Here is a 13,891-nt window from a genome sequence, read left to right as displayed (position 1 = left end):
GATGTGAATGTAAATAGAAGAGCCGTGAAAACATGTCGAATAAAATAACTTCTTACTTTTCCCAACCCTCGGACACGGATATCCCGGCTAGTGGGACCGTTCCAGAAAATTCAAAGACCGGTACTGTGTCTTATGTCTCTCATAAAGACACTTCTAAACGGGGGCCGTCGCCGTCACCAGTTCGAAAATTACAAACACGAAGTGACGAACCGTAGAAAAGTGGATCAAAAATGACTTGGCAGATTCTGAACCATTTACGACAACTCAAGATGTCTATTCTTTAGTTAAATTTGAATCTTAATCAGAGTTTTTAGGATTTAGTCCCCAGCCCCATCAAAGAGATTATAATGACATTATTATATGAACTATAAAGTTGTATTCCATATAGATATAAAAACTTACAACTCCAGGTTGTATGTGAGTCATCAATTTATTTTATTAATAAATGTATGTATAATAATATATAAACATAGTAAATTTCAACAGTTTTTTGGTTTAATATATATTATAAAGTATTTGTCAGGCTGAAAATCTGAAATGTCCGGCCGAAAATCAGTTCAGCCTGACATCATGTCAGGCTGAACCTTAGCAGTTATTTCAAGGCTTGGTTAAAACTAGACAATGTAATGGGAATTTGCTGAATATTTCAGTCAAATTGATCCACTATGAACCACGGGTTAAGCTGTTGAAATTTTGGCCTAACCTCGATCATCATTACTAAAGTCGGTATGATAAAAAACATGAATAAAAGTTGGGCAGCAAATCGAATCATAATCCAATAAATATTGCATTCTAGCGTTGACATCGAGAGTTGATTATGGTCTGGATAAGTTAATTAATGTCTAATAATTTAGATAACATTTCAGGCCTAAAGAAAGACATGCAGTTGGTAGATTTACCTCTTGCATAATGTATGTTTAAATTTTGAATCTAATTGTTCTTCTTTTTTCAGGTGAAACCTGGAATCCTCTCAAATTACGATATCAGCTACGAAATGTCCGGGAAAGATTAGCCAAAAATTTGGTGGAGAAGGGAGTCTGTACGACAGAAAAACAAAACTTTTTACTCTTTGATATGACAACTCATCCACTTACAGACACAACATTCAAACAGCGTCTTATCAAGAAAGTCCAAGATTCCGTTTTAAGTCGCTGGACCAATGATCCGCAACGTATGGATAGAAGAATATTGTCACTTATATACCTGGCCCACGCATCTGATGTCCTGGAAAATGCTTTTGCTCCGTTGTCTGATGATGATTATGAAGTTGCTATGAAGCGTGTGAGAGAACTTTTAGATTTAGAGTTTGATACGGAGACAATGAAAGATGGAGCAAACGAACTAATGTGGGCCGTGATTTCATCTATAACAAAATGAATCTGGTGTTGTCCCGTTTTAATCATCCGTGTGGGGTCGAATGTTTATTGTTTAATACAAAGACTAAAAGAAAAAATTATCTCTGTAATGTCTAATGGACATTTTTGTGATCGGGAAACATTGAAGTATATTTATTAACAGATGCATCAGGGGGAATAACTCGTATCGGGATTTATATATATTAGTTGCATTTTACCATGTATATAGATATATTAATCCAATTGTGAAAATACCTAAAATTTTCTGTTTTCATTTTATTTTTCTCATTTGTTTTTTTTTTCTTCTTTGACTGGCTTATGTTGATGTAAATAATCCGTATTTCTACTGTCGCGAACTTGAGCTTGTTAAACAAAAGGTAAAAAGTGTATGTTTGGCTTGAATTAGACAAGTAAAAGTAAAACAACCATGGTTTTAAAATTTTGAAAAGATAAGTTCTTCTTTGATTTGATGCATAAACATGAAATAGTTTTTAGTTTGAATATATTAATTCAAAGAGTAGGTTGTGCATGCATGTCTTCTTATCCAGAAATCTCGACAGTTTGATTTCGATAATAAGAGTAGGCCGTAGCGCCACTGTCTAGGCAAAATTTCCCTCATAGCACACTGTATCGTGTATGCCCATCTTCATTAAAGTAGTCTACTTGGAAACACTCACTCTTCACATACATGTACATTGTGCCATTATTTTTTCCACACCACGATAAGATATAATAATGAACATTTGTTAAAGCGTATTAATCTGTTCTAAAAACCTGCTCACATCACTGCTGAAATAAAGTCAGTATTGTGGTTAAAGTAATCCCCCGATGTCTCTACATTTCTATCAAATATTTTTGATGGTACATCATGTATCAAATCTTAGTGACTCCCTTAAAGATACATTATGGAAGATTAGATTGTTTTGTTAATAAATGTCTAATTGAAGATACATTATGGGTGATTAGATAAAGAACTGGCAGTTCTCACTGTAATAGTTTAAAACTAGATAATGTAAAGGGAATATGCTGAAAATTTCAGTCAAATTGATCCACTCTGGACCAAGGTAATAGCGATTGAATTTTAGGCCTAACCCCAATCATCATTACTAAAGACCCCTCTCAACAAATAGGCTTAATGATTCTAGACCGCCTTCCACACCAGATCAATTTGTCCCGTTTTTTGCGAACGGACAAATCTGATATATTTAAATATTGAGAAGTATCTCTGTGGCCATTAAATAATAATATTTATTTGTGATTAAATATTTTTTACGTAAACATCATTACATTGATTCATTGAACACCATTTACATAAATGTTATTTGATGGCCACAGAGAGAACAACAGAACACAAATTTCAAACGCATAATTCTCAATGTTTAAATATATCAAATTCGTGACAAATTCTATGTTACGTTTCCACCCAGCCTGATCAGTTTAAATGAAATAGATATTGGGTATTATTATGATTGTGTAATCTGTTTTTATTTGGGGGTTTATATCAAAGGGAGATAATCATTGTAGAATTAGTTGGTATTATAATGTTCATAGATAACTTCCTATTTGAAATCTACATGGTTTATGTAAAACGATGTTTTGTGTTCTGATAAGAATCTTTATATTAAGAAATTATCAATTAAAATAATATCTCTATAATTAAATTAACTGTGATCAACTTTACATCTGCTGATCGTCGATTGTATTATTATGACATTATCTCTGTCTTTATGGGTTTAATCTACGATAAATTGTAGTCGAAACCGATTTTAAAAACAGAACCGAGATATCATGGTAGTTAATCTTGTGACTTGGATTCAGTTGTATTTAAATGAGGCCCATCAAAATATTTAAATGAGGCCCATCACAATATTTAAATGGGACCCATCAAAATATTTAAATGAGGCCCATCAAAATATTTAAATGAGGTCCATATTTAAATGGGACCCATCAAACTATTTAAATGAGGCCCATCAAAGTATTTGAATTAGGCTTATCAAAATATTTAAATGAGGCCCATCAAAATATATAAATGAGGCCCATCAAAATATTTAAATTAGGTCCATATTTAAATGGAACCCATCAAAATATTTAAATGAGGCCCATCAAAATATTTAAATGATTCCCATCAAAATATTCAACTAAGGCCCATCAAAATATTTAAATGAGGTCCATATTTAAATGGGACCCATCAAAATATTTAAATGAGGTCTATCCAAATACTTATGAGGCCCATCAAAATATTTAAATGAGGCCCACCAAAATATTTAAATGGGACCTATCAAAATGTTTAAATGAGGCCCATAAAAATATTTAAATAATTCCCATCAAAATATTCAACTAAGGCCCATCAAAATATTTAAATGAGGTCCATATTTAAATGGGACCCATCAAAATATTTAAATGAGGCCCATCAAAATATTTAAATGAGGCCCTCAAAATATTTAAATATGGCCCATCAAAATATTTAAATGAGGCCTATCAAAATATTTAAATGATTTCCATCAAACTATTTAAATGAGGCCCATCAAACTATTTAAATGAGGCCCATCAAACTATTTAGATGAGGCCCATCACAATATATCATCCAATACCTGGCTTGGATGTATAGTAGTCAGAGGATGCAGGCTGTTAACAAATTTTCGATTTGGATTATATCTGTGTAAATATTGAAACGGAATTGAACCATTTTTGCGCTGATATTAATGTTACAGACTCGAATTTCGCTTTATTTTGGTTTTCAGGGGGTTCTGAATCCCTCTAAATGTCGATCAGCAACTTTAAGGCAAAAACTAAATTTTACATTTTTCATAATGTTTAAATATTTTGTTAATTATCCATAATCCACTGATCTAAAGTCAAGTAATGATTTTGATTTCCTGGAGATTTGGTGCAGTAGTAGTAGACCATTCAGAGATAGAAATTAATTATTAAAATGTTAAGTTTCAAATTATATAATTTGTATATTATGTCTGCGATTAATGATTTTTTAAATATTATATATATTTGTGTTTTTTCGTATACATGTATTTGGGATTTTTTTGAATTTTTTTTTTTTTTTTTTTTTTTTAAATGTACATGTTTGAAGATGTATTTGTTATGTATATATATATATACATGGAGGTCCTTGTTGCACACGCACGTCAATCTAACAGGCAGGGTATGCTTATACTTTCTGATACCACTTCTCATTTGGAAAGTTCGCACGGCTAACACCTTGTTTCAAGAACACCTGATATGACTTCTCAAACACATTGTTTCTGGAACACCTTATATCCCTTTTCATTTGAGGAGTTCCAGTAACTAACGCTTATCGTTTCTGGAACACCTTGTAGCACTTGATGAGTTCCTGTAACTTACACATTATTGTTTCTGGAACACCTTGTAGCACTTGAAGAGTTCCTGTAACTAACACTTATTGTTTCTGGAACACCTTGTAGCACTTGATGAGTTCCTGTAACTAACACTTATTGTTTCTGGAACACCTTGTAGCACTTGATGAGTTCCTGTAACTAACGCTTATTGGTTCTGGAACACCTTATATCACGTCTCATTTGAGGAGTTCCTGTAACTAACACATTATTTCTAGAACATTGGATAACATTTCTCATTGTTTTTGTTTGTTGGTGCAGCAGGTCCTTGATGAAATACATGTCATGAATTCAGTGCTTTATAGATATATATAATAATAATAATGTATGTAAGGATATCTCTGTAAATATTATAATAACTCTCACTATATTTGTCATGAGTTGTTTATACAGTCACAGGGGCCACCGACAAAACTATCACGCTAATTATGTTTTATTCAGTAATTGAAAGGGACTGAGGAACGGGCATACCCTATATAAACATCTCTCCTATATTCAAAGTGATACTAATGGGCATCATATTAAAGCTACACAGGAAATTATTTTGTTGAAACCTGTTGATATTAATATAGATGTTATTTTTTAACAGTGGTTGGGAAATATTGGGACTAACATTGTTCAAATTTATTTCGATACTTCTTTTGCGCATAGGGATCTTTAGCAGTTGGAGGAAACTGGAAGACCTGGAGAAAACACAAGTACAACTGGAGAATCGAAACCACGCCAGTTGACTCAATGATGGACCTTTTGATCACATGCGCATGCACTAAACCACTAGACATCTGGGGATCACTTGGCTAAGTGGGTAAGACGCTGGTTCGCTAGCCTGGAGGTCGGGTGTTCGATCTACCCTGCATTGGCCGAGCAAGTTCATCCAGATTTTCCAGCGTGGTTTCCCCTTGTCAGTGATGCAGGATGGAGGGCCTGACAAGGAAAGCTGTCTAGTCGTTCGGATGGAACGGAAAAACGAGGTCCCGTGCACACATTGGTGTGCACAAAAAAGATCCCTTGGCAGTTGAAATTCGATATAAGAGTAGGCCGTAGTGCCGCTGCCCGGGCAAAATTTCCCTCATAGCACACTGTATGGTGTATGCCCGTCATCATTAGCCCAGTTTAGGAGCAGAACAGTAGGACGTTAAACCCCATTTCATTTCACTTCACTAAACATCCAATCCCCCAAAGATGGAATTCGATGAAGACTAGGAAGAAACGGTGACTGAGTAATATGCTGTCTCACTACCCTGCAGGTCGCGGGTTCGATCCTGGTGTTGGCAGAGAAAGTTCATGAGGATTTTCTGGCGTGGTTTCCCCTTGTTAGTGGAGCAGGATGGAGGGCCTAACAAGGACAGCTGGTTTCTTGGGAGCGGGTCAAAAAATTTGTTGAGTTGGCATTAACTAATACTGCAAATATTTCATGGTCCAAAGAAATTTCTCATTATGATCCTTGGAATATTTCATGATGTATAAATAAAGATGTAAATACGGATGTCATTAATATGCTACTAATTACTATGTATCATTGTGGGCATTTTATTATTATTTTTCATTTCCTGTTTCAAAGGGTCTGACACTTATTGATACGGTTAGATATATTTGACAAGGTCAAATGCATAATTTCTGCAAGGCCACGAAATGTAAACAGGGCTAGCGCTAACCTGTAACCCTACACCTTACACTAAGCCTTACCCACAATCCTCGGCAACAATCTTGTGCCCTAGCCCCGTTTACATGTCGTGACCTATGACACAAAAAATTGAGCTGGCCTTATCATTTAGCACTAACCCACATCACAGTACATGCCATGTCGATAAACTTGACAGTCCTTGACCCCTGTATGATTTAACAAATCATACCTTTTCCGACTATTGAGGTGTTCTCCCAGAAAGTTCGTCAGGTTTTCTAGTGTGGCTCCTTGTCACTGGTGCAGCATGGAGGGACCTGGCAAGGGAAAACGTATAGTCTTTTGGATGGTACGAGAAACCGAGGTCCGAGTACACATTGTCGTGCATGTTAAAGAACCATTGACAGTAGGAATTTGATATAATAGTAGGCTGTAGTGTCGCAGTCCGGGCAAAATTTCATTCTTAGCCCACTGTATGTATGACGTATGCCCGTCTTCATTAGCCCAGTTGGTGCAGAAAGTTCGTCAGTAAATCAGAGGAATTGATATATTAATACCAGGACATCTCTGAACAAACTAAAACTACTCTTCCTCAAACAGCCAGAAAAATATATGAATAGCTAGTCCTATTATAGGTCCATTAACAGCTCTTCATCATAGGTCACGAGATATAAACAGAGCTAATACTAATCCCAACCCTAACCCTTAACTTCTCAAAAAGAATCGCCAGTATCGCAAAACATTATCTCCAAAATTATCGCCAGAATCAAATTTTAATCACCACTCATATTTTTATTGCAAATTGCGACTTGGTGACCGACAGTGTGAGCCCTGCCTTTGGGGTTGGGTATCCTGCACGCTGTATCATAAGGTCTGGCATTGAATCAACTGTCGTCGTATCGATTCCCCAGTTGTACGTGACAAGGAGTAGGGTCGCCTGTCCAGCCTTGTTGGTTTTCTCCGGGTGCTACAGTTTTACTAAAGACCCCTACACACAGGCGAATTATTGAAATAAAATTGAACCATGTGTTAGTCCCGAAATGACATAGTTTGTGTCGAGTGGACGTTCAACCCCTAGACTTACCTCCAATGCTTACCCAAACCCTAACCTACAACCTCGCCAACAATCACGTTCTGTAACGATATTTACATCTCAGTGACCTTGACAAAAATTGATCTGGCCTTAACAGAGAGATTTAGCCTCCATTTACTACTTCATGGGAGATGGGGGGCTGTGCATGTGACTGGTTGATCCTAAGGAGCCCTATTTAAGGTGGTATAAATGCTAAAGGGTCAAGCGTGTTATAAGAATCTTAGTGTTCATCTGTTAGACAGCACTTTAAATCAATCAGATTTTAATATATATATATATTATACAGGGTGTATATGTACATTAACATGGAAAAAAAATAATAAACTTTTTGTGATATTTTTATAGTTTTAATTATTACTTGAAAACAAAAATTGAGACATTCAGTGTATGGATACAATAATAAACACTAACATAGGCTTATGGAAGAAAGGGAGGTTGGATGGCCGAATGGTTAGCAAGCACGTGCATGTTTCATACGACCTGTCATTGAGTCAACTGGCGTGGTTTCGAATCCCCGGTTGTACGTGACAAGGAGTAAGGTCGCCTGTCCAACCTCGTGGGTTTTCTCTGGGTCCTCCGGTTTCCTCCCACTGCTAAAGACCCCTACGTGCAAGCGAATTATTGAAATAAAATTAAACCATATGTTAGTCCCGAAATGACCTAGTTTGTGTCAAGTGGACGTTAAACCACATCTCTCTCTCTCTTATGGAAGAAAGGGGGTGGGGGCTGAGTGGTTTAACGTGTGCACTTTATTAGATCGGTCGGAACAGAACCAGTAGGATGTTAAACCCCATTCCATTTTATTGTATTGGGGCATTTAGTGAATGAATAGAATAATAAACTATTACACGTGCTTAAGGAAGAAAGGGAGTGGGGCCAACCACTTTAGATCATAAGCTCTGTCAAGTGACATAGTTTTGATTCCCAGTTTGTACACAATCTGATTAAAACACAGATTCTATTTCGTTTCGTTTTTTTTAATTTCATTTTACTTGTCTTCATGAAAGTATAAAAGAAAAAGAAAAAAAAATAGATTTGTATTTTAAAGATACACTATGTAAGATTTAGATAAAGAGCTAGCTATTCTTGCTATAATAGCTCAAAAATAGATAATGTAAGTGGTAGTTATTAGCACATTTTCCGAGGTGTATCGGTGAATATCAGGACAGTTTTGGTCGAGGGGCCCAGCCGAGGCGGCTCCCGACCAAAACACCGAGGAAAGGTGCTAATAAGTTACTTACATCACATTTCTATCGAGTATTGTGAAGCAAAATGTGAAAAATAGTATTTATTATCGAGTCGTTTCAACCGAAAAGTGACAAATACTTTCTGCTCTTTCGTTATTTATCCCTTTCCGAGCCTCACGTTACATTTCATGGTAGAATGATTTCGCAGTGGAGAGACGACCTGAGTAGTATTTACACGTGCGTCTTGCTATGATACTCTGAGCGTAAAACAATCACGTGTTTGTTTAGACCACATCGTCAAAACAACTTGTCTATGGCGTAGAGGACTGCGATATTATTAAATGTAGTGTAAAGGAAATGCGAAACGTGGGTCATTCCTGGTGAAAGTATGCATCGGCGGATGGTTCTTCCGTTGAAATTTATTTGTAATAAAGTTTATGACTTTCGAGGCGTTTTTTTTTTCATCCTGCTTATTTTCAATGCCTGTGAAGTGTCCAGCAAGAGAACTGCGCCTTCTATCATCACAATTAATTAAAATAATTATTCAATATTCTAATTTATATATTTTGTATATTAATATATATCAAACCAAATTATGAAATAGATGCCAATTGGTATGTATAATAATTGATTTTTGTAATATGTTGTTATGTTAATTTAATGTCATTGTATATGTTTTTGAACTGCCATGTAGTTCCCCCCATTTTGTTTTGTTACTATGATTTTGACTAGTTGTTTCACGTACAAAAAATATAGTCATAAATTTCAATTGCGATCTGGATCGGACAAAACGTCCGCTACTTATTGCTTGATAGATATCTAAAACGGTATGAAAGTATCCGTATATCAGAAATGGACAGTTCTCTATTTGTACATTTCTGATACTCGGATACTTTTATTCATGCATAGCAAAAAAACAGGACAGTGGGATGTAAATATTGAAAATTTCATTCAAATTACTTAATTTAGAGCCAAGTTATCAATGTTTGTAGTGTTGACAAGATGTGTGCATAGTGGTAACCAGGGCACTGGTATATTCGAGATTAGCCTCGCTTTCCCATTTTTAAATTAAATTTATAAATGGCGAACCGTTCTAATCTAGTTAAAATCTTGAGTATCCGATGCCATCTAGAGTTGATTATGGTCTTGTTATGTTAATTAATGTCTATTTAATAATTTATATAACACTAGAAGAATGCCCGGCTTCGCTCGGGGGTCATAACCCTGAAACCGAAAGTGGTAGACTAACGCCACCTGGCCTATGTTACTCCCCGGTCCGAGCTACCCCTATACCCCAAATTTCAGACTCGGGGCAGACCAAGTGTAGCTGTCAACCCCGAACAGACAGACAAACAGACAGACAAACTTCACAAATATTAGTATAGATAGATTTCAGGCCTAAAGAAAGACCTGTAATAGACATATTTAGCTCTTGCATAATGTATGTTTAATATGATTAATACAATGACGTCATTATTAATGTGACGTCATAATGTATGTTAAATCAGATTGACTTGTACGTTGTGACAACCAGTAAGGTAATCTGTATTTTAAGCAGACTGACATGTATGTGGCAATCAGTATGGTCATTTGTTCAACCATGTGCATTTTCTCCGGTTTCCTCCCACTGCTAATAATCTCTACGAACAACTTCTCATTCCGTGTAAAATTTGGATTAGTAATTCCCATGGTGTGAATTAAAATTTTTACTAAATTAAAGTAAAATTACGATTCATAGATTTCATTGTTGTTTGTTTGCTCTTCTTTCTAATAAAAAGGGGTGTTGAATGGCTGAATGGTTAGTGCGCTGCATCATAAGGTCTGTCATTGAGTCAACTGGTGTGGTTTCGATTCCCCGGTTGTACGTGAAAAGGAGTAGGGTCGCCTATCCAACCTCGTGGGTTTTCTCCGGGTCCTCCGGTTTCCTCCCACTGCTAAAGACCCTACGCGCAAGCTAATAAAAAGTGTCCATTATTAACAAAAGGTGTCCATTATTAACAAAAAGTGTCCATACTTAACAAAAAGTGTCCATTATTAACGGAAACTGTCCAAAAAACTATAAAGTAATGAATAGTTTTGTCTTAATAAGGGACTGTTTGTGAGTGATATTAAAGATCAGTCATACATTCTACCAGGGATTAACTACACAAAAGATGACGTCAAAGCAAGACTTTAGCATCAGAAGATGCTAATTGTAGGCCGGTTGGGTAGGTTCGGGAATTTCCAGAGTCAACAATGGACGCTTCATATAAATGGGTATTTTGGGGAATACTAACACTAACCCTTTTTAGAGGGCTGAACTTGGTTCCAATTTACCTTTTACCCCTCTAGGGTTAGGGTTAGTATTTCCCAAAATACTCTTTTATTGACCTATAAAGCGGCTATTGTGGACTCTGGGAATTTCCGAATTTCCCCAACCGACCTACATTTAGCATCGATCATCTGGAATAGGCAGATTTAGCTCTTACATAATGCATCTTAAAGCGAGAATTTCATATTTTCTAAGAAAGTCAAAACATAATTATTTCTATGTCTTTTGCTCAATAGGTTATCAACTCACTATTATACGATCATAGGTATCATTCTTCCACTTATAAATCCTTGACCCCGGAAATAATAACACAATTACCTCCCTTGTTTTCCTATTGCCTCCATGCATTAGCTACCTTCAAACTTTGGAATTTGAACTTGAAAATGATATTTTTGTCAATTTCTCAGCTGAATTATAGGATTAATAGGATTATTATTTAACAAGGTAGGACGGTTTATGGGTACCATCTATTTTAAGGCTTTATTTTAATAAAATTTAAAAATATAATTTAAAAATATGAAATTGCAGCTTTAAATAATTTAAAAGAAAGATGTAATAGAAATAATGTGACAGGTTTTGACGGTGGCCATCCATTCTACACACAGAGATCCATCTTCTTCATACTTCGAAAATAGATCCGTCCCTTTAAAGGCTCAATAGGACTCTTGTTGTAACTGAATAATATGTCCCAATCTTTATTCTGGTCAACAAATTGTACTATTTTAGAATATTTCAATTAATTGATGATACAAATTTCATCTTAACACACCTTATTTAAATATTTTGAAAAATTCAACATAATGGTTTGAAACGTCTAACGTAAACCTTTTCAAATGAAACTTCGATTTAAAAATATTTTCGAACCCTCTGGACAAGTAAAATAGGATGTAATGGATAATTTACACAACAGGTAGGACACTTAAACATCTAGTACTTAGATAGAGATATTATTTATTTTCTGGAGCTTTCAAGCCAGCAAGAGTGTTATTGTCCCTTTAAATGACCGCCATATCCAAAAATGAGTACATTGTTTTGTAATGAGGTTCTACTCCGTTTCATATCTGTCATACACACAATAACTTTAATAAACCTATTCAATTCTATCAAATGGAAGCAGAATAAATACTTCTCACAAATCTCCAAGTATCCTTCGTGTTTTCAACTAAAATCTTCGATTTTGGACTTTTAAAATGTCGGTCAACTAGTTTAGTGTCTGTTCTCCAGCAGAGCTAACTGTAGACAGGCCGCCTAAGTTTAGTATGGATGGTCATCGTCTCCTAAATGCCGATAGTCTGTCGTTGATGTCATGAGGGCGATATCCGGATAATGATTTGGCGACATGGTTGACCTGACTCCCTTTTATTTAGGGTTAGGAATATGGTCTTGAATATTGGTCACATCAAACAGAAATGCCGAGGATTTGAGTGACAAAAAGTTAAGGGACATAACTCTACATAAATTGAAGCCAGCCTATCCCAGTAAGTTTACGTGAATCATTGACGAATGGACTGACGGACAAGGGTCACAACAGTATACACCTTGCCTGTAATGCGGGTGTATAAAACAGGTTATTTGTGTTTGGGTGTTCCATTTTATTTTACTGTCTTTTGATATACTTATATATACACAACCCTAGCGAATTAATTTATCCTCACTTCGCTAAGCAACTTTATCAACCATTCCACTCAATTCCCACTTTCCGGTATTCAATCCTGGAACTGCCAACCAACAAACCTTTCTGTAGTATTTTATTGTCAGTGCAACTATCGTCACACAGATAAAGAAGAACAGCACAGACTCTTTCGAAGTCGGAAGCAATCGGAACCGTAACTTCTTCTTATTCCAGGTCATTGTACAAATGGCGTCATCCTCTTGATTCGACTTGTAATTACATTTCCACGGGTCGAAGTCCTTTAGTTGTGATAATGGAGTCGGATGTTTGACCCACTCTAAAGTCTTGGTAACGGTTGTGATGTACACGTCATCCATCGTCAGCAGATGTTGGATAAATTTATCCATAGCCTTAAGATTAAAATCCTGCTTAAACCATGACGAGTGGAGGTTGACGTGGTAGGGGGCTCGATTGGTTCTATAATTCCTTAAAAAGTTCTTCCAAAGCAGGTGAAAGGACTCCTTGATGTTCGTCCTTTGGTTTTCACAAGAATCGATGTAGACGCAGTACTTCTCCTCCAGATAGCCCATGACGATGACCACAGGCAGGAGCCAGAAACCTGGGTAGGTATTCGCGGGACAGGGATCTATATGACAAACGGTATTGAAGCGGTAATCCAGGGTAAAGGGCCAAATTACCTACCTGTGAGTAAGAATCCAGAGGGAGGCAGGCCCGGCGGAGTGGGGGGGGGGGCTAGGGGGGCTTTAGCCCCCCCCCCCCAATAATTTGGCCGCAAGTACTCTTTTCTCCAGGTTATTGCGGCCCCTGGACCCACACCTATAAGGACCTAGGATGGAAACCCCCCAATCAAGAATTGCTTCCGCCGGCCCTGGGAGGGGATGAGACATGTTGGCATCAAAAGTAAAATTATGCTCTGACAACATCTCGAACATTTTATCTGCACCAGGCTGCAAGAAAGAACTCCGCCATCCCCTTATGCCCGATATTGGTGTACCCGCATGGGTTGCCAAGGTTTGTCTCTGAGTTAAGATTTCGTATGCCAGTTCTTCCTTACTAGCATTGGCCCACCACAGACGAGGTAACTTGTGAGTGTAGCTGTGATCGGCTATTTCCATTCCCCGGGCGTGAAGTTTCTGTATAATTATTTGACACGAAGACCGTCATGGCGATCGGACACCCGTTTGGATTCACACGACTCCCATCTAGCGGGAAAAGATAGCGGTAATAATCCCAATTCTCCCAATTGCTGGCGTCATCAAATGTTATGACTACCATTTGAGGTGTCTCTATTCTGGTGTAGCCCCCAGGAATATCGATTCCCAT

At 36.8% G+C, this 13,891-nt stretch overlaps 2 protein-coding genes across 4 annotated transcripts in view; one reads left to right on the top strand and one right to left on the bottom strand.

The window, feature by feature from the left end:
* LOC126817119 (Golgi phosphoprotein 3) overlaps positions 1 to 7,773 on the top strand; it is a 24,915-nt gene extending 17,142 nt beyond the window's left edge. The window contains exons 3-4 of one of the 3 annotated variants that reach the window (XR_007678773.2): positions 953 to 3,521; positions 3,606 to 7,773. Coding sequence is in view for 1 of the 3 variants with exons in the window: in XM_050543939.2 (XP_050399896.1) it covers positions 953 to 1,377 (425 nt within the window). In the remaining 2 variants the exon portion in view is untranslated. Of the gene's footprint in view, positions 1 to 952 lie in introns of all 3 variants that reach the window. The other 2 variants (XR_007678770.2, XM_050543939.2) reach the window with 2 other exon arrangements.
* Positions 2,767 to 13,891, bottom strand: LOC126818116 (chitin deacetylase 1-like). The gene is given in 4 exon segments (XM_056100494.1): positions 2,767 to 2,783; positions 12,792 to 13,033; positions 13,652 to 13,698; positions 13,700 to 13,891. Coding segments are annotated over 4 exon segments (498 nt in total).

The sequence above is a fragment of the Patella vulgata genome, chromosome 4 (assembly GCF_932274485.2).
Source record: "Patella vulgata chromosome 4, xgPatVulg1.2, whole genome shotgun sequence".
NCBI classification, from domain to species: Eukaryota; Metazoa; Mollusca; class Gastropoda; family Patellidae; genus Patella; species Patella vulgata.
Note: the sequence above shows the minus strand (reverse complement) of the source record. Positions and strands in the feature narration are given on the sequence as shown.